Source organism: Struthio camelus, chromosome 8, assembly GCF_040807025.1.
Source record: "Struthio camelus isolate bStrCam1 chromosome 8, bStrCam1.hap1, whole genome shotgun sequence".
Classification (NCBI taxonomy): domain Eukaryota; kingdom Metazoa; phylum Chordata; class Aves; order Struthioniformes; family Struthionidae; genus Struthio; species Struthio camelus.
Genome location: NC_090949.1, coordinates 24,586,765 through 24,606,736, shown reverse-complemented (window position 1 = coordinate 24,606,736; position 19,972 = coordinate 24,586,765). Strand labels below are relative to the sequence as shown.

At 35.9% G+C, this 19,972-nt stretch overlaps 1 protein-coding gene across 11 annotated transcripts in view; it reads right to left on the bottom strand.

Annotated features, from left to right (window-relative positions):
* Positions 1-19,972, bottom strand: part of USP33 (ubiquitin specific peptidase 33) — a 44,487-nt gene that overhangs the window by 9,855 nt on the left and 14,660 nt on the right. For 6 of the 11 annotated variants that reach the window (XM_068952762.1, XM_068952761.1, XM_068952771.1 and 3 more), the window contains 13 exons: positions 17,218-17,287; positions 15,807-15,920; positions 14,867-14,945; positions 12,126-12,546; positions 11,567-11,707; positions 8,730-8,842; positions 7,194-7,366; positions 6,982-7,076; positions 6,485-6,518; positions 5,647-5,692; positions 4,766-4,946; positions 3,301-3,427; positions 970-1,139 (listed from right to left, as the gene is read on the bottom strand). In XM_068952762.1, the coding sequence (XP_068808863.1) occupies positions 970-1,139; positions 3,301-3,427; positions 4,766-4,946; positions 5,647-5,692; positions 6,485-6,518; positions 6,982-7,076; positions 7,194-7,366; positions 8,730-8,842; positions 11,567-11,707; positions 12,126-12,546; positions 14,867-14,945; positions 15,807-15,920; positions 17,218-17,287 (1,764 nt within the window). Of the gene's footprint in view, positions 1-969; positions 1,140-3,300; positions 3,428-4,765; positions 4,947-5,646; positions 5,693-6,484; positions 6,519-6,981; positions 7,077-7,193; positions 7,367-8,729; positions 8,843-11,566; positions 11,708-12,125; positions 12,547-14,866; positions 14,946-15,806; positions 15,921-17,217; positions 17,288-19,700; positions 19,806-19,972 lie in introns of those variants that run through there. The other 5 variants (XM_068952767.1, XM_068952770.1, XM_068952768.1 and 2 more) reach the window with 2 other exon arrangements.

Genomic DNA, 19,972 nt, shown 5'->3' with positions numbered 1-19,972 from the left:
TTACTTCAAGCCAGATGAATGCTTGAAAGTTTACAGTGAGGAAGAAATAGAAAGGCTTGCAGAATTAGCAGCACTGAGTTACAGCATATGGTAAGCAGCTACATGCTACACACAAAAAAAACTTTTGCAAAGGAATATCTAGTAGCTAGGGCACTCATATAACATGACTCATCTGTAGTAACCCTACAGAAGGAAGACAGCAACAAGGGATCACATGTACACACGCTGCAAATAGCTACAGGGGTATAGTATGCCTTTGTTAAAGCTCATTTTAGCAGAAGGTGCTGTACCTGTAACTGTGAATGTAATACAAGTGCATTTCACATTAGAAAACAAGTACGAGAATACCACATAATAGTAGCTGCGAATGTTAGTACTCATATGGATGCTTCCACTAAACAGGTCTTGCTGTCATGCAATTCTCTCCTATTTTTATTAGCATTTAGCATATCAAAGTACAACTTCTATGCTCCTATACAAAACATACAGAATTACTCCTATATTTACTACACTGCTACGCACTGAATATTCTCCATCAGACCAATTTCTTGTTTTGTGCCTTTCAAACCTCCCCGTTGCTTTCAGCACGTGACTAACAAAGATTGAGATTAGTTAAAAGACAAAAAAATTAAGGATGAAAAAGTTACAGCTTTTTTTTTTTTTAAATAGGAATATAAATTTTTAGTATGCAAACAGATAAGACAAATAGTCTGTCTCTAAGAATCAAGAAAGCTTATATACAAAAGCAAATGTGCAGAGAAAAGACAGGATTTAGGAGGACTTTACATATTTCTAAACGGTCAGCTACTAAAGTAAGAAAAATATAAGTTACCTAGAAGCCAAGGATAAATGGCTGTACCAAACTTACTATACTTTAATTCCTTGTACCCCCTGTACAGGTATACATCCCTGTACAGGTGCGAGCTGACAGGCAAATTCTTTGTAAATGGTACTCTGTTATAGTCTCACCTCCATGCATACAGAGAAAATCGTTATTTGAAATTGGTCCTGGCTCTGCAAAAGTCTTGAATTTATTTAACCACTGTCTGGAAACATAAAATTGCAGAAGGCTTGGTTCCATCATATTCAGTAGACCTGATATCCTCCGTCTTTCTCTCTGTGCTTCTTCACTGCTCTTCCTATTACGGAAATAGAAATCACCAAACAAAGATATATCCTTGGGTGGTACGCAGGCAATTTACTTACTGAAAGTACAGATTTCTTTTCATAAAGTTACCTGGGCCACATCTATGCTTCAAAGTTCTACTAGCAGTACGACAGTTGGTTTAGCATGTCAGAACCTTGCACGTGCATGACAGAAACCTAGACTATTGCATGTTACAGAATTACACACCACAAGAGTTAGTACTAACAGCTTCCTACAAAGTGGGAAGGGCAACGAAGACTATGCTCCACTGAACTCACGCTTGCCCTTAGTTCTGACAAAGCTATAGCGTGGGTGTAATCACGTTTACGAGAAAGAACTTTTGCCTGCTTCGTTCAACAATTCAAAGACTCCCAGTTCTCATCCTTCCTGTCAGCTTGAGAAAACAAGCAGGTGGACTGCAACAGAGACTGCAAACTACACTGCAGTGGCGATTCTCCACAGAGGAATCTGCCCATCTACCAGTTTCCTCTGCACATCTGCAGCATACACCCTTAAGGCTGAAGTTTTGCAAGCTGTAGTCCTCTGACACGCTCCTTAGCGTCAAAAGGAAGGTTGAACAGTAAAGGAGATGCTGCAGCTGCCCTACTCCCTAGTTTGGTTAGGATCTCTTCTTCAAAAGCAGGCCATTCATACCATCCTTCAAAACCCCTAACCTGAAATTTGACTCTAACTGGCACAAATCGTATATTTATGGAGTTGAAGTCGATTCAAATAGCTAGGTAGAAAAGCTTCAAGTAGGCCTAATGGCTATAGCAACAAAGGCTATACAGTAAATACACAGTATAGCAAAACAATACTAAAAGAGTAGGAAAAAAATGCTATGAATTCAAGGAAAATACAATATTCTCTGTTTAACTTCAGATCAAATTTATTTAACAAAAACCCTAAGTTTGAAAACAAAATTCAAGTTCCTTTTCAAGCTGTAATTAAAAATGCCTACATATCCCCACTAAATTTTCATAAAGTCTTAAAAGAGCATCAGCTTTGTGTGTGGTAGCTATGGTTTTGTGTGTTATGTTTGAGGTTTTTCTTCTTTGTTTGTTTAAACCAAACTAAATGTTCCATTCTTTTATTCTTTACTTTTAAAATGCTTCCCTACAATCAGGTACAGTGCTTGTTCTTAGCAATACAGCACGACTTCCACATTCCCTTTAAAAGGCCTTCTGGATCAGACTAACCGGCTTAGCTCAGACAAGTCTGAGTGCTCCTGATGAAAGTTAAGACATTCTCCCATCTTATTCTTTAATTCTAGCACAATCTATTTTGTAGTCAGCTTTCAGTAGCAAATTTTGTTAGTAGAAAAAATTCAGCATTCGAAAGATTTGTAGAAAATGAAACAAGAAATGCAACTAAAATACTTTGCAAGTACCAAAAATTCTTAGGCCTAAGACGGTAACATGATTTCTCATCTTTCATTTTGACTTTCAAGAAAAGATCAGCCCATAAATTCCCTGTAGTTAAATTACAGCACAGTAAAACCCCTGTTGTTCCACATCCCATCTGCTGAAGAGTTTCCACAATTCCCTTCAGAGCTCTAACAGTTCGAGTCTGTGTGGAAAAAAATCTACCCTTGCACAGAATTCCTTCCCTCTAATTGAAAAAGAGGCAATCTGCTGCCAGTTCTAACAGTTGCTTAAAGTTCTCTTCCTCGTCATCTTACTGTGCTTTATTTATGCAGACAGAAGATAATTAAAGCCCTGATCCACTTCTGAATTTTCACTTAAAGTTCTAAACATGTTCAAGAACACTGAAGCCACTTTGCTCGGTAACCGGTTACATCAAAACACCCCAGTAAAACAAACCGAACACACTGAAACCAAACTTCACAATTTGACAGTTTTCCACTCTTTTGTTGCTCTATAGCGTTTCTGCTATACAGCACTAATGACCTATTTAGTCTATTACAAAATAAAAGTGCTTCTCACACCTAACAATCAACTCAAGCAATCTGTCCAGAAGTTCAATAGTGACAGGATAAGGGTTAAGGACATAAGTGAAGGATGAAGTCTCTCCCCACTATTTCTGGTTGGTCAAATTCTTCCCTTAGCTGAATGAAAATGGCCCAATTGCGTAAAAAGTTATTTATGTATTTGACTAACGTGAACATCATCGTGCTTTTAATTTCTTCTTACCTGTAGAAGAGAACATATGCTTCTGCATTTTGCACAGTGGATTCAGATACTTCTGTGACACTCTGGTCATCAAATTCATACCACAAATTATTTAAGTTGTTTCGACAATAAGCTATATAATGTCCACCTAGAGTGGCAAGAAGGCAAGAGTTATTCAGAAAATGTTCATAGCTGCCGATTTTACTTCCTCTCCTTGTGTTGCCTACTAAGTACCAAAAGACTTTTAAAAGGGAAAAACTTCAAACCGCTCACATACAGTACTTGCATATACATATTAACTTCTCTCAAATTCAGGATCAAGTACTTCTACACTCTTATCAGCTAGTGAAGAGTTGGACACAGCTTTCAGCATACTCTGAGCTCTTCAAACTACCTGTAGCGTACCACGCTCCTCACGGAACTCAAATCAGACTAAGGCTGCTTGAACAATTTACCCTAATTAGTTTCTATAACAAACTCTTCAGGTCTTTGTATGCTTTGTAATAGAAATAAGCACAGCTGTGTAACTGCTATATGATAACAAGACCATACTTAGCAGTTCTCTGCTAGTCATAATATATTTTAAATTATTATTTCTTAAATACAGATTCAACTGACAATAACTAATCAAATACCTACTAAACTGATTAAGAGAAGCATCATTCATCAAGCACTAAACAGACAATGAGACAACATTCAGAAAAAGCAGTGGCAAAACAACTTCATCTAAACAATGAACCTCAGTTCAGGGACGGGTACTTTTTATAAAAATCCATGAAGTTTCAGGCTTCTGTCTCCAAACTTACTTTTCTCCTTTTTAACAGATCTTATAAATACTGAAAGCATGTGGGCAGAAATGAGCCTGATAGACAGCAATAAGAAGTTTCTTCAGCCAGTCATCATTATACATAAATAGCAATTATTGCCTATGTTGGAGTTAACTAGCACATATTATCTGAGCTTCCCTCCCTGCCCCTTCCTTAATTACTGGTATCTTTGTGGTGCTTCATGAACTCTACCAACAAGAGTAAGGAACATAAAGCATCCAAAATTAGACATACACCGGCTATGGAAAGTAGCAGACCAGCTGATCATCTGCTGGGACGTAACTAATGTTTATACATTCACGCTGTTTACTTTCAATAGTGTAAGAGGCAGGGGGAATAGCTGGAGGAATTTTTGTTGTTTTCAGGGAGTAGGGGGGCATGTAGGAGTTTTGTACTTGCTTAATATTCCAGGATCTGTGAATTTTTTTGGATTGCAGTTTTATTTACCAACACTGTATAATTTCATAGACACGTCAACCTTTTAAGAGCAAGCCTTCTGGGATTTTTACCTTTAAAATCATAAGAACCTAATGCATTTAAAATTATTCACATTTAAAATTAGCACTGCTTATCTACTTACCCTTCACCACATACACACTATCTTTAAACAAAAGTGATTACGTGAATATCAAATGCAAAACCATCAGCCTTATACTTACTGCTGGCAGTTCCATGATGACAGATGACAGATATCAGATCATAAGTCACTATTTGAGCTGGACTGTCCTTAGCAAGGAAAGGCTGAAGATCAAGTCCTTCCAGGGGAAAGGATACATGAGTCCCAATTTTTGTGGAAAACATAAGCTCATGTCTAAATCTTTTGAGATGAATGCACAATATCTGTAAGAAGAACCAGTAGACTCAAGACTTGTACATGCTACTACTTGATAACCATACTGTACATGACACCTTTTCATCATCCCAAAAGTCTCACTTTTCTCTATGGCATGAGGTAACTGATCGAGCTGTGTTCCACCAATCAGTTGTGCCTCAAGGAGTTACAGATGAATTAGAAATTTGCTCAAGGACTCATCATATTGACAGTGTCAAAGACAGCCCTGACAGTTATTAACACTAATGCAGCAATGAAGGACATACCTTTTCTCTTCCTCAATGCATCTATTGCACAATCTTGTCATGAGGGACAGTAATTCCTCCTGATTATTGCAGCTATCAGTTCATGTTTTGAAGGGTAAGATTTGATTATTCTTAAAATGCAAAGCATTACACGTCAAAAAGATTTATGCCATAGCATACATAGAATTAAATACTATAGTCAGACTTGGAAATGAGTTCTGCAGGCTGACAATAACAACACAGAAAAAAAAATTGTCTAACTTTACTTTTCATTATGAGTGTTCACTTTCTTCTAGGGTACATAATCAAATATTGCTCACATTCTTAAAATACAAATATAAATGTGAAGATAAGCTTTCATCATGTAGTGTTATGAACACAGTTTACTCTGCGCAACTTATTAGCCTCACCACATTCCTAATCATGCAGAAAAAGTGCTTTAAAGTGCATGTGGTAACAGTACCTCAGGAAATTTTTGAACTTTGCAGAATTTAACTCCATTTCTTAACCTAAGTAAAAGAAAAACAAATAAATGCTTAGTTCAAAAAACGTTTTGTTTCGTTGTGCTAGATCAGCAAGAGAGATGGCAAAGTCTAAGCTGAACATTAAATTTGTAAATGCAGAATATTTCTGGAATGCAGACTAGACACGGAGTAGCCAAAATTATACAAACAATGACGCTTTGGAAGAAAAGAATCTGTTCTGCTGAAAAACTCAAAGCAATAGCTACAGATAATTAAGTGCCATCTAGCTAAGAGTTTCTCCCTAGCATAAAGAAAAAAAACTTGAAGCTTCATGAAAGCCAATTATTCTGGCCAGGGGGAAACGACACCCAACTAAGTTCTTCTTAAGAAATTACCTACAACATATTATCAGTTATATAGCAACAAATCATACTCCTTTTCCACATAGGGCTTTAAGCAGTCTTCAGAACCCTTCTGCCTCTTGCTTCTTTAGTTTATTAAAGCCATAGCATAATTTTTAGGCCAGTGAAGTGGCTTACTGCAACTTCATGAAAATCTGCTAGTACTATAGAAGGGTAAACAGCTTTTATTTTGATCAAAAGCATTTAGAATGGTCTATAATTGTTTGGACCAAAATAATTAATCACATTTAGTTTATAATACAGTATCACGAGTCAGTACTTCCTGACTCCTGCAGCTTTGTTAACAGTGGCAGCCAAAGCATAAGGTAGCATCGAAAGATTACAGGTACTACGACATAATTCAAGAGAAATAAGTGCCTCTTGACTAATAGCAAAAAATTAAAACAAGTTAAAACAGAGGTAAAAGCCAGCTTACTTTTTACACTTTCCACAACTGTACATGTTATCACCTGCAAACATGAGGGAAAAGAAAAATAGCCATTATTCTCTACATCCAAATAGTTATCCTTCAAGTACATACATCAGCTACGTGAAAATTTCAAGGGAATTTGTCTTTAGGTTGCTTTCAGTATTTAATTGCTATAAATGTTGACATTGTAACTAGATAGAAAAGGTTCTTAGGTTTTATGCTTTTGACTATGAGGCAGTAAACTGTTACAAACCTTCAGTCGATATTTCATTGGGCCAAATTGTTTCAGTTGACGTTTCTAAAGCAGCTTTTATGGGCATTTCTTGCCTCAATATTCAGTTGAGTGAGAAACTTACCTTTTTAAAATGAATGATCCCATAAGCAAGGAATAACTGTATTAGTGTCTAACAGGTGGCCTTCCCTTAATTGTGTAAAGCAACAAAGATATTAATCTTTTTACCACAGTTGAGAAAGCAAGCATATTAACGTAATTAACCTCTTACCCTTGAGCTCATCTCTGGCGAAAAAGGCAGCAAGACAATCTTGTAAGTTTACAACTGGACCCCAAAACCAGCTAGGAACACATGAGACAACAAACCTGAAACATCATTGACAGAAAAGAAAAAAAAAAACACAACAACAAATGTTCTGCCAGAAGAGCAGAAACTGGAATTTTAAGAAAATAAATAAATAAAGCAAGGTAAAAATCATTTACCTTTTGAAATACTCCATAAAAAAAGCTATCCATCCCTGGGGTGCATATGCTTCTCCACATGATCCTGCCTTGACTAGAGAAGTCTGATGACTGGTAGAATGGAGTTTAGCAAGATCTTCCTTACCTGGAATAGGCAAAGACAGATCCTGAAAGGTCTCCAGGGTTACAGACACCTAAAGCAAAGAACAAATGAAATGGAAAAGAATTAAGAAAAACAATAGTTGAATTCAATTCTGTAAAGTTCATCAGCAGGTACCAAGCTGTTGTTTAGTCTCAAATTCCACTAGGTGGCAAGCTAGTTATCAGTTAGGCTATGTAACAGTTCATGGTGGGGGAGATTAGAGAGAGAGCGTGCACACGTGTGCAAGATCAAGCTTGTACATTATCATCACTGAAGCTCTGGCTATTTTCTTATGCTATTATTAATCATTTTTCTTCCTACTAGTGATACAAAGCCCTAAGATTTTTGCCCCAGGCTCTTGTTACACAAGCTAGCTTCAGAAAGCTTTAGCCTATTGTTTTGACAGTATTTTACTTTGACATTATCTTGACCTGATGTAACCGGATCAGCTGCCAAAGAGATTGCCTATTCCCCCAGCTGCACGTTTTATTTCTCACATGCTGGATTTAGTGATCACAGTCAGAGTAAAACAGTCAAGCAAACAAACAAAAAAAAATTACTTTGCATTTGCCCACCAGATAACCTATGGTCTCAACATTATTAGCTCCAAAATAAGGGAAGCAGCAAAAACAGGGACTACACCAGGATAAGGTGAACATTAAACCATATCCTTTGTCCCACAAAGGTTTACATATCCAATATTTGATACTATTACTTTGAAACTGATGTGGTCTTCTCTACACGCTTAGATCATTATTTTTTTTCTAAATGCTCGCCTGTGCTGTTCTAAGCAACTCTATTAGCAAACTGTACAGAAAATAAAATTACTGTTCCTGTGCCACAGCACATTATCCAGTAGAAGACCAAACTTCAGAAACTAGTTTGTGATTCATATCACTTGTAAAAGTAAATGCCTTTAGCTGGATCTTTCCAAAAGGCCGAATTTTCTCAGCCTCAATTTACCTGATAAGAGTGACAAAGTAGAACAATTTAACTATCTTTTACTTCCATTTGTAACGTTATATATACACCTGACAACTTACTACAGTAACAGGTATGCATTAGGAAAAAATCAGAATATTACCAAAAACTAATCATGCCTAAGAGAAGTTGAAGAGCAACTTTCTTATTTCAACCTTGCTGTAAACCAACACTCAAAATGTTATTTTTCAGCTCTGTATTAACTTCTAGCTGAACGAAAAGCTAGTCTAAATACAAAGTGCTGGTAGCACCTCCTAATAGGATTTATGTAAACAAGCATGAAACACCCTTACTTTCTGAGGAAATCTGCCACAAGAAATAAGATTACGAGGGAATGACTATATCCTTAAAGCCAAAAGCATTTGTATTGGCAGGGTAGGGAGGGGAACAAGTACACTCTACATAAGAAGGGACTTCTCCCACTCCTTACTCACCCGATCACAAGTCAAGCACTGTACTGAGCTTATTATAGTTCCATCAAATATGTCAGAGATAACACTCCTGTACTTCTTGCGTTTCTTCCTTTTTGGTGAAGATACAGTTGAAACTAGTATAAGGTGACAAAAAAAAAAAAAGGTTGAAAGTATTTAAGACACAGTAGGATTCTGCTTTCCTTGAACTTTGCATAATATAATTAGACATGCCACATATTTAAGATTAAATTATAGGACAGACTTCCTTTTCTCTTTAGTAAGAGATTTCTCAGAGATTTCACAACCAGATTACCGCTACTACCAGGCAACCCATTTCAGTTCCTCAAGCAGCTTATAGGGACAAATACTAGAAAATTTTGCCTCTGCTTAAGATGACTAAAATTCAAACTGCTAGTCTTAAAATCCACAGCCTACTACCATCAGATTAATCTCAGCAGTAATCCCCCAAAGCATAAATTTAAATAAGTAGATTCTATCTGACATGTAATTTGATCATATTTTTCCAGGAAGCCTTAACCACATTGGGTAGAAGAGCTCATACGCGACCTTATTGTATTGCAACAAGGATGACAGTGCATTCAAGCAGACTAAATGTATAATTAGTATCTGACCTAAACAGTTGCGGATTAAAACAAAACCAACAAAGTCACACACACTCCCAACCCTTCCCATTAAGTAAACTAATTAAGTAAACAATTAAGTAATTAAGTAAACACTTTAAGTAAACACTCCAGAGCAGCCTCTTGGGCTCTCTGCGTTTTCAAAAACAGTAGACTGAAACAAAGACTGCAAACCTTCTTCCAAAGTCAGTATGTTACCCAAGAGACTGCTCAAAAGTCTTGTAGGAGTCAGAAGCAAACCTTGCCAAACTGCTGGCTGCCAGTAAGACAACAGGCAGTAAAACATGGAAGTAATTACAGTGAAAAGGAAAGTAAACGACTCCAATAGACCGTTCACAAAAAACACAACCTCCCAAGGCTCTTTTGTAGATAAACAGTGTGCCCATAAGCAAACACCTATGGCTCTCTGCTGGCCAGCAGTATTAGATACTGCCTCCGTCTCAGCCCTACCTAGAAAAACATCTAAAAATAATGGAAAAGTCTGAATTTAAAAAGTATCACTGACAGAAAGAAAAGCTGTTAGGAGTAATCTGAGAAGTTCCCTTCTCCCATAACACATCATACGTATATTATTTAGCAAGGACACAAACTACCTTATATTGCCTTTTGCCCCAAATTCTGTAAGGTTCCTTTCAACCATTTATTTTGCCACTACACAGCTCTAAGATGCTTTTAAAGCTTCCACTTACCAGGGATTTTGGGGATGTGCTATATCTATCACAATCCAGTACTCCATAGGTATGAGCAGGAGTGAAGTTGTTAGGAAGTGACAAAAATCAGAGTAGTTGAGGTTAGTAGGGAACTTTGGATATCATCTGGTATGTTCTTGTTCAAAGCAGTGCTAGTTTTGAACTGGAAAATCCACCTCCAAAGATGGATATTCCATAACACCTGCGGGCTCCTGTTCCAGTGTTTGACCACTCGTTTCAAATACTTTCTTCTTTCCATCTAATATATATATATATTTTTTAAACTGTGTCTTCCTTCCATTTGCTGTATGGCTTCAAGAACAGTCTGGCTCTGTGTTCTTTATAACTATCCATTAAATAGTTGAAGACAGCAGGATTCCCCCTTTAGCCTTCCCTTCTCCAGGCTGAAGAAATCTAGCTCTCAGAGCCTTTCCTTGTACATCCCAGGTTCCAGCCACCTAACATTTTGGTGGTCCTCTGACGGACTCACTTCAGTTCAAGTCTTTCTTGCACTAGGGAAGCCAAAACTGGAGACAATATTACTGGATGCAGTCTCATAACTGCTGAATAAAGGGAAACAAATGGACTAAGGAGATCGAAAGAAGTAACTTAAGGCCATTTGAACTCTTCTCATTCAACGTCAGTGTTAAAGCAACACAAGGATAACCAAACACTTTCAGAACTGAACCATTTGTTGATGAAAGAGGATCACACTGGGGGGGGGGGAGGGAGGAAGGGGAGGGTCGTTTTTAATGCTAACCTTAAAATTGTGTTCCAAATAATGAGCTTTTATTAAAATACTCTACTGTTAGACAAATAAAGCCAAAAAAAAAATCATATCGTCTTGTTCCTTGTGCCCTAAAACTGCGTAGTCCTAGAGCCAAAGGCAGTAGAAGTATAAACTTTTTGGATGCTGTCTGATAAACACATCATGTCATGGAAAGTGCCAAGAGAAATACGCTACACTGCACAGACAATTGCAACCAGAGAGCAGCTACAATGAACTGATCTACCCACAGTAAAGGTACACATAGATCCTTAAACTTTCAATAAATCGGCATTTTAGTTTATTAACTTCTACTGAAGAACCTGTGTGCATCTCCTCTGAAAAGCATTCACTTTTATTTCTTTTTGTGGGTACTGTCCTCTCTCACATTTCCTCTCCCTCCAAACAGGTGCAAAAGAGAAAGTTCTCTAAAAATATTATTCCACCCTCCAAAAGCAAAAGGGCAAACACTATCCATACTTCCACAGAAAGAAACAATCAAAAGCTTACAAAAGTAGAGAGAGTCTTATTATATGCCCAGCTTGTATAATGACCGCTGACCTGTTCCCCATCAGTGAAAGGGGACAAAAACCGTAAGAACAAAGTTGCATTGTTCTTATGCACAAGCAGTGCAGAACGAGAAGAGAGAAGAAAGCGTTCCATGTCTGAAAGCCTGCTGTATAGAAGTTAAGACACAAGAAACAAAACAGAAGTTGGAATACAGAGCAATTCAGTGTCAGCAGATGATAAAAGGGCCTATACCTTTTTTGTGGGCTGGTGCCAGCGTAGGGCATGATGAGCATGACTTTGGAGGACTGTTTGATAAGCGTGCATTCATCCCTTCATTTGATGAGGGGCTTTGGACTGCAGACAGATCATTCATGTGGACATCACTGATGTATTCTGCAATTAACACTTGCATTATCTCAAATTCTAGCAAAAAAATTTACTGTAGAATAAACTGACACAACGGTTACGTAGTTCATTTATCTACACTGGCAGGTCACTGGACATTTACAAATGCAGCATGATTACAATTCACATATTAAGTAAAAACCAAAGCAAAAACAACCCCTCCCCTTGCCTTCTGGGTTATTTGAAGGCTTACCCAATACAAATCTTTAGCTTTCCAGGGGAATTCAAACTGGATTACAAAACATCTAAACTGAAAGATAAATTAAGAAGGTGCATTGTTTACAAGTAAATCTACTTACCCTATTAGTCCTACAGCTCTTTACTGTATTTTACAACTCCTTTCCACTCACACAGTTATGTCAGCTAAGAATGTGACTATTTCAACTGCACATTAGTAATGTATTACCTGAGAATCTGCCGTGTATTTGTACTTTGACAGTTCCTTGATTATTTAAAAATTCAGTGGTTTCTGAAGCAGCATTTGTGTCTTTTTCCAAGTCTTCCATAGAACTTTCTTGGTTAAGCTTGTTGCACAATGCTTTTTCTTTCTGCCAGTCTTTGGCCATGACTGAGCTGTTTTCATCATCCTGAATCAACATAGTTGTCTCTATAGGATCCTCTAAGATAGGTTTGAAGATAGACTCATTTTCTGATTTATCATTGGGACCATAGGATTCACAAGACTGAAAGCCTACATCTGATGGGCTCTTGTCTCCTTCCATACTCTCTTCAACACTCATCGGCTGGGAATCTTCTACTTCTACAACTGGTTCTTTTAGTTCTTCATGAAGCAAGTCCATTAGACAACGCAAAAATTCTTGCGCATCCTAGGATTTTAAATAAGTTTTACAATATTATTCCATTGCATTTGGAAAATGTTAAAGTCATATCAGAAAAGGATATGAATAACTAGAATGAAAGCTACAGCTGATTTAAATATTAAAGAATAAGGTAAGTTCCCCTGCCCCTAGTCTAAAAGTTAAAAAGAAATTTGGTTTTCAGACAACATGTATTTCCTGCACCCATTTCTGATGTGTCACAAGAAATTCTGACTCTTAACACATTTCCTCTTAAAAACGTGTCCTGCTGACAATCTTTTTTGTCAACTTTAACAAAAATACTGCCATGGCTTATGCATACAATAAATGTAACTCGAGCAACTACCAAAAGCGTGGTCAGACTCCATCTTTGATGGTAACGGATTGTTTTAGGAGCAGATACTTGAAACCTTATGCAGCATCTTCAGTAAAGCAATCACAGCCTTGCCTTCACTGGGCACAGAAGTTCTTTATTAAGTTTTCTTTTTAAAGTTCTTTATTAAAAAGAACTTTATTAAAAAGGACCATGGTATATTTATCCCAGCTTTCCATTCTATCATATTGGCAACAAGATCTTAGTTTTTCTTCTCAAGTCTGGACAGGACTCCCTAAGAACTATCAGTCTTTCCACAGAGAGCTGTGGAACATCACTGCCAGTTTGATCTGCGTTTGGAAGTAATACTTTAAAAGAAAAAAGAAAAAAAAGAAAAAAAAAGAAAATCCACCCACAAGCTGGGCTCCTGGGAATAGAGAGTATCAAATAAAAGCAGGCATGGGAGAGAACAAAAGCCTCTTCTTGGTAACTACTATTGCTTCCATTTTCTTCTTCACAGTTTGGTTGTTCATAATAATCACTTTTGCTGCTCAGCACTCCCACCCACCCCACCAACATAGCAGTTACTTATTAAGCTCTAACTGCTAACTGGCAAACATTCTTGTTGTTTAGTTAATTTAAAAAAAAAAAAAAAACACCACACACGCACATTGTTACTTTCTTATAAATTATAGCTAGCAAATGCAGATTTTTTCATTATCCAAGCCCCCCCAAAAAATCAAGAAGCCTATTTTTCAACAGTGCTTTTACAAAAAGACAGCTCAAAACTTGAGTTGTAGATTGACTAGGAAACATTCTTAATTCAGCAAAATAATTCCTTTTTCCACTGATGATTGGACAAAGCTTACCAACTGGCTGCCTAACTTGTGAGGACAGGCCACAGGAAAGTGTCGAGTTACATAAGACCTGTTATGTTTTAGTTGTTATCATGAAACCTACTAGTAAACACATCTAAAGGGTGATCCAAGCAGAACCTAAAGGTCTCATTAAGCATTACTACACATGGAAAAAAACAATACTCTCAACTCAGAGTTTAAAGCTTCAGGAATCAAATTCCATATAGTTTCCATTAGGTTATCAAGATTGATGATTTTCTATTTTTCCAGAAAGTTAAATAAGTCTTAAAAAGCTAATAACTAAATTAAAAAACTGTCCCAAACCACCAAAATAACTCAGCACATGAATTAATATTGAGATGACTATTTAAACACTTACTTTACAGCTATATGCAGCATTTGAACATCAAAAAACATAGTGTGTTTAATATTGGTGGACTGGAGGATTAAAACTAACTGAAACAGCAAACTTTTTGAATTACAGTAGTTTGCTGAAATCTGGTAAGGATAATAGTAAGCTTTATTATTATAAAAGTAAAGTTCCTCCTCCTGCCCAAAAGCTTTAAATAAGTCGCTGCTAACTATATCAATGCACCAAGATATTGCCTGAAATATCATAAAAAGAATGCCTTTGCTAAGTAATAATTCATGCCTACTTAACAGCTTAGCAATTTACAGTTCCCATAATGCTGTATATGAAATAGACATGGATTTTCTTTTTTAAAAAAAAGCTAATAAATGAAAAATGGGTACTGTGTTAGTTAACTGTGAAGTTAATTAAAAAATGTAGCTGGTAGATGATTATCAAAAATTCCATTATAATCTTCTTTGCTTTTATGAACACCTTTATTTCATTTTCTGGGACTGCTCAGAAAATAGCAGCATTACTTAACGCAAATAAGAAAGGTTTAGGTACTCATTATTTCAGTTTTCCTGAAAGAGGGGAAAGGAATTATTCTCAAAAGTCAGAGCCTGATATAAATATGACTCAAATGTTGAAAGCCGTTCCAGATGATCTATATTTGAAGCACATAAACCAAAGTTCATGTTGAAATTGCTTTAAATAAATGCAGGAAGTATGATGTTTTAAGCCTTAAATTTAAAAATAAAAAATAGTCTTATGGCTCAGGCAGATATAAAAGACAACAAGAAATTTTACCTGTTGAGAATAGCCTCGAAATGTTGGATTAACAGTTTTAATTCCTTGAAATAAACCAGTAGGAACAACAGAACCAGGCCTAAATGAAAAAAGTTTTAAACGTATATTTACAAAGAAAGCATTTAAGTGGAATTTTCCATCTGTGCTGGGATCATAATTTTACCTGAAACTGAACTATGACATGTCTAATATTGATCTTAACTCAATATCAATGTTATGTTGGCCTATTTGTTAACAATACAAAAATATTGTTCTTTGTATCTCTCATCTGATAGAAATAGCAAGGACTGTTATTAGCCCTTTAAGATTCAAGTCATTCAGTTGTCTCCAACATGAAGAATCAAATATATTCTTCACATTATGCACAATTACTATTTAACTGTTTTGTAAGCCTATTTTTAAAATATTTTCTTAGAGATAACACATTTCCATGCAAGGAAAAGCAATTGACAAAACACCGATACAGGATCAAGGACAGGGAAGACAAAATAGTTATATATTTGCGATCTTTTTCTTACAAATATAAGCTTGTTTTTAATAACTTGAGGCTACTTTGTACAATGCTTATTTATATATTTCTTGATGCAATTTGTAGCAAGGAAGCTCTATCAATTATTTGTCCTATCTTTGGTAGACATGGAAAAGAACAGGCTATGATTTGCAGGATTTATACCCTCTTCAGTCTTTCCTTTCTAAAGCAAAAACTTGACCCTTTCAGCTCTTCCCTGAAGATCACCATTTCTTCCATGCAAGTTTCCCACTGAAATGGACCTTTATTTCCCAAATGGCATGAACCAGTCCTTTGAGAACAAACTTTTAATTTAAATGAGCTGTTCCGCGATACGGACAAGGAAAATCTGACACCTAGAACAGATTAATCCATCCTATACTGAGTCTGGCTTTTATTTATAGTCATTTAATCACCAAAATGATGCAATACCTGCTTTTGTGCCAGAGTTCTGTCATCAGCTTGAGGTAACTTTTACAAATTGCTGGTTTCTTATCTGTTCTGGCTAAAGCTCCACAATCAAGAAAAAAGTGCGTCAAAGGTGGGCTGATTAAAAAGAAGAACATATGACAGTTTAAGTAGTGAAAATACAAGAGGATATCCACACTTTGTCCAAGATATTAATCAAGAGTAATTACTATTAGGTAAATGAACAATTCAGGTTCCTGGGTCCTTAAATGCTGTAGCTAAACGTTTCCTATTAGGACCACCTCATTGGTAAAGCAGCTCCGCTTCTCCAACATATTCTGACGTTTGTTAAAGCATCAGAATTGTCCAATGGGGTTCAAATTCAAGGCAAATTCGGCTGTCTATCACATATGCACCTCTATGGCAACAATCCCCACAAGCCTGGTCTGTAAACAGATACCAAAATCTTTTCACTAGCATCCAGTAGTGACACATGATGTTTCTAGGTAAATGATTTCCATTTACATTATTTACCTGTTTACTTCATGCTGTGTTGCCAACTTGCACACTTTTCCCCCCACCTTTGTGCAAGTCACCTTATATAAAAATAAGTTCAAGCTGTATAAGACAAAAAGGAAATATTCCAGCATATCTGCAAACTTTGGTATTTCTTAAATTAGATGCTTTATGCCACTTCTCTACCTTCTAGAGAAGAGTAGAAATTTAGACCATCAATATTTCTTTCAGCTCCCCTCTCCCTGAACAGATATTCCTAGTAAGGTCTATTGAACCTTGCCCTACCTTGGGCTGCAGCCAAAAGCAGGTGCATACAGTAATCATATATAATGCGTTTAAGTATTGTCCTAGTCTTTAACCATTTGTGGTGCACGAAATTCCAGGGATGGATAGTGTTTCCATCTCTTTAGCCTTAGATTTCTCCTTCATGAGCCTGTCTACCATCTCCAAATGAGGAGATGATTTTGTACACCAGACAATCCCAGAATGACTTAGCACAGTAACAATACTCCAGATGCCTAGACTGCAAGTTCTGCATCTGGACCTCCTAATCTTAACATGTCTCATTTCTAATTAAGGTTTATACTTAGGTATTTCCTTTGGTTTCTCCTGTTAAGAGAAGAAATTCGAGCTTTTATCAATTTTTTTAAAATCAATTTTTCTTCTAATTTCTAGAACTAGGTTTATTTTTATTGAGGACAGCAAGGAATGAGAATGAAACAGGAAAAAACTGACTAATCCTTATTCCATAGTACTTTATTGTATTGGTAACACAAAAGCTTGTAGTATGCAAGACTGAGCTTTAACCAGAAATATGTTTTCTTCCATGGTAGTCCAGCCCTTCACAATCTATACCTCAGCCTTCAGAAAACGTACATCTGTGACAACGTAAAATTACATTTACAACAGTTTTCCTTACCAGTTGGAAAGAGCCTGTAAAGCTGCATTCATGTAACATGTGTTTCCAATATTTTTTAATCCTGTAAGACCTGAAAAATAATTAATATTCAGCAAGTCTCTTAATCTAATACTTAAGACATATTAAGGAATATACTTCCTAGTAGATACGTACTAATTAAACTCTGCTCTATTATACCTGTGCCAATTAGAACACAGAGGTGTAATTAAAAGAAATGCAGGACTCCTAAGGGAATACTAATCTGTCTAGAAAAAGTAACTAGTATTTTGATATTGGCAGACTAAAACGCTTCAGACAAGTAGACTGTACTTCATCTTATTAACTTGGGATGTTTTATGACAGTTGCAGACTTATTTTAAAAAGCATTTATCGATAATATATTTAAGTTTTACTTGAACTTAATGCTATACCAGTCCAAGTAATTCCTTCTATGTTGCGTTCATAACAGTTATTCATACTACCAAAGGCTTTTTAAAGGAAGTTTTCATTCTTCTGTTTAAAGTTCAGGCTAATAGTTAGATTACATTATATGTTCCAAATCTACTGAGTAATTAGCCCAGAATTACATGTAATTAACTTGCAATGAGTTGGTTTTTTTTTTTCCCCTATGCAGACAACATACCCTAATCTTTATAAAGGCTGTTCAGTTGATGCTACCCCACAGCATTATTTTTCACATCCAAACTGTTTGTTTTCTTTACTGATAACTGCAAATAGTTTTTCCACACATACACAAGTTGAAAGAATTTGTTAATTTTAGTAACTAATTCAGTAAATAGAGAGTTATTGAAAGTACTCTCTAAACATCTGAAGAGAGGCTATTCAGACAAATTGCAACTAGCACGCTATCTCAGCTCAAAGAAAAACACTCGTCATTCTTAGCTCGTGCAGTGTTAAATTAATGAAGTAATTAATTTCAAAATAAAATTGCTGTTGTGGAAAAAAACACAGTAACATTTATGACCACAGAATCATTATCTTAATTACTAAAACTGGAAAGTTTAGAATATTTAGTAATTAATACCATTGGCTTGATGAAATCCTTAAAACACGGGAGCTATACCTGATCATTTTGGTCTACAACAGAAAAGCAAAATATACTAAAAAAAAAAATCCCTTTACATGTTAAAAAAATAAAAATACTGAAGAGATTTGGGTTATTTCAGTTGAATTTTTTTAACATACAGAACTTCATTTATAAGACTTAGAAGGCTCCATTATCTGTTTGAATTGAAATATAGTCCTGTGCTTCCCACAAGTGAACCTGCAATATTAGCCCTTCTAATTTCTGCTATAAAAAGGACAGTTGTTCTTACTTAAATGGGAAAGAAACAACAGTCATAGTTCAGGTATTTTTAACAGCAACAGATATTTCAATAAGTCACTCTCATTGCAGCATTACAGCCTGCACATACGCATGATTTCAATAAGCAGGTTCACAAATCAAATAGTTTGCATGAAAAAAATTTACTGATTCAAGTTTTAAGTAATTTTTGATGGCTAAATCTATATGCTGCAGGTGTTACTTTTTATGTTACTTTATTGTGCTTTCCAATAGACGCTTTATCAAAAACATTAAAATAAAATTTTCATTTCAAAACAAAGTTAAAACAGAGTTGGAGATGATTTTCATTTAAAATTTGAGACATGGACATACTTACATCAGTGCTATTGGGAAGTAAACCACAATTCTACTGATACATTACTTCCACAGAAATTCTCAATTTTCAAAACATTCATAAGGCAAACAAGAAGAGACACACACAGAGCTAGGAGAAATTAACTGGGAATAAAATACGTGGTTTAGTGATTTAAAGATAGATGGTGAATAAGTGGGGTGGAGACATATCAAGAAACACTGCCAGATGACAGAAGAGGCAAAGACGATTTTTGGCCAATACTGGCAGACTTAGAAGCGAAAACTCTTGTAGATGAAAAAAGGAGAAATTAGATTCATAAATTAGAAAACTCTTATTACTGATGGGAAAACAAACTGCCTTGACGTATTCATTGGCATCTCAAGAACAACAGCTTATACTTATCTACTCGTTACATATTTCTAAGAAAACAGTATTCAGAAATGTATTTACTTTTTAATGTGAATAGTTTCAAACATGCCTATCTTTTCTTAAAGTAATCAATACCAGTTTGAGATTTCTAAGAAATAACAATCATGATGTTTTCTTATGAAATGAGAAATTAAGACTTCACTGTTTGGGGTTCCACCCACTCTTATGTTACATTTTCATCTTTATACTAGTTAAATATTAGGCTTAGGTTAACTTTTATACCAAAAAAAGCTTGGCAGTGCATGAAATCCATTACTGAGAAGGAAAGAAAAAAAAACTAAGCAACAACAAAAACCATCATACTGGAAAACTACAGTAAAAGGATTACCCAAAATGCAGAAAAGCATTCAAACCAGGAACCTTATAAAACAGGAGAAAAACATTAGAACAGATTTTATAAAAAACTACTCTTACCAGAGTGGCTAGAACACCAGCTACACTAAACATTACTCCAACATGCTTTCTTATTTTTGTCGCTGCTTTCACGGGTGCACTACATATATCACCGCAGCCTCTGCTCTGAAGGTAAGTAAAGATTGCTGTAATAAAGGTGAAACTAAAAATAAAGATCTTAGTTTGAGCAGAATGGGAAACAGTTCCAGTTAGAAGAGAACTCATTTTTAGCTGGAGAATAGTCTTTGAGATATACACATACAATGAAAGGCAGCAATGAAGTACTGGATTTT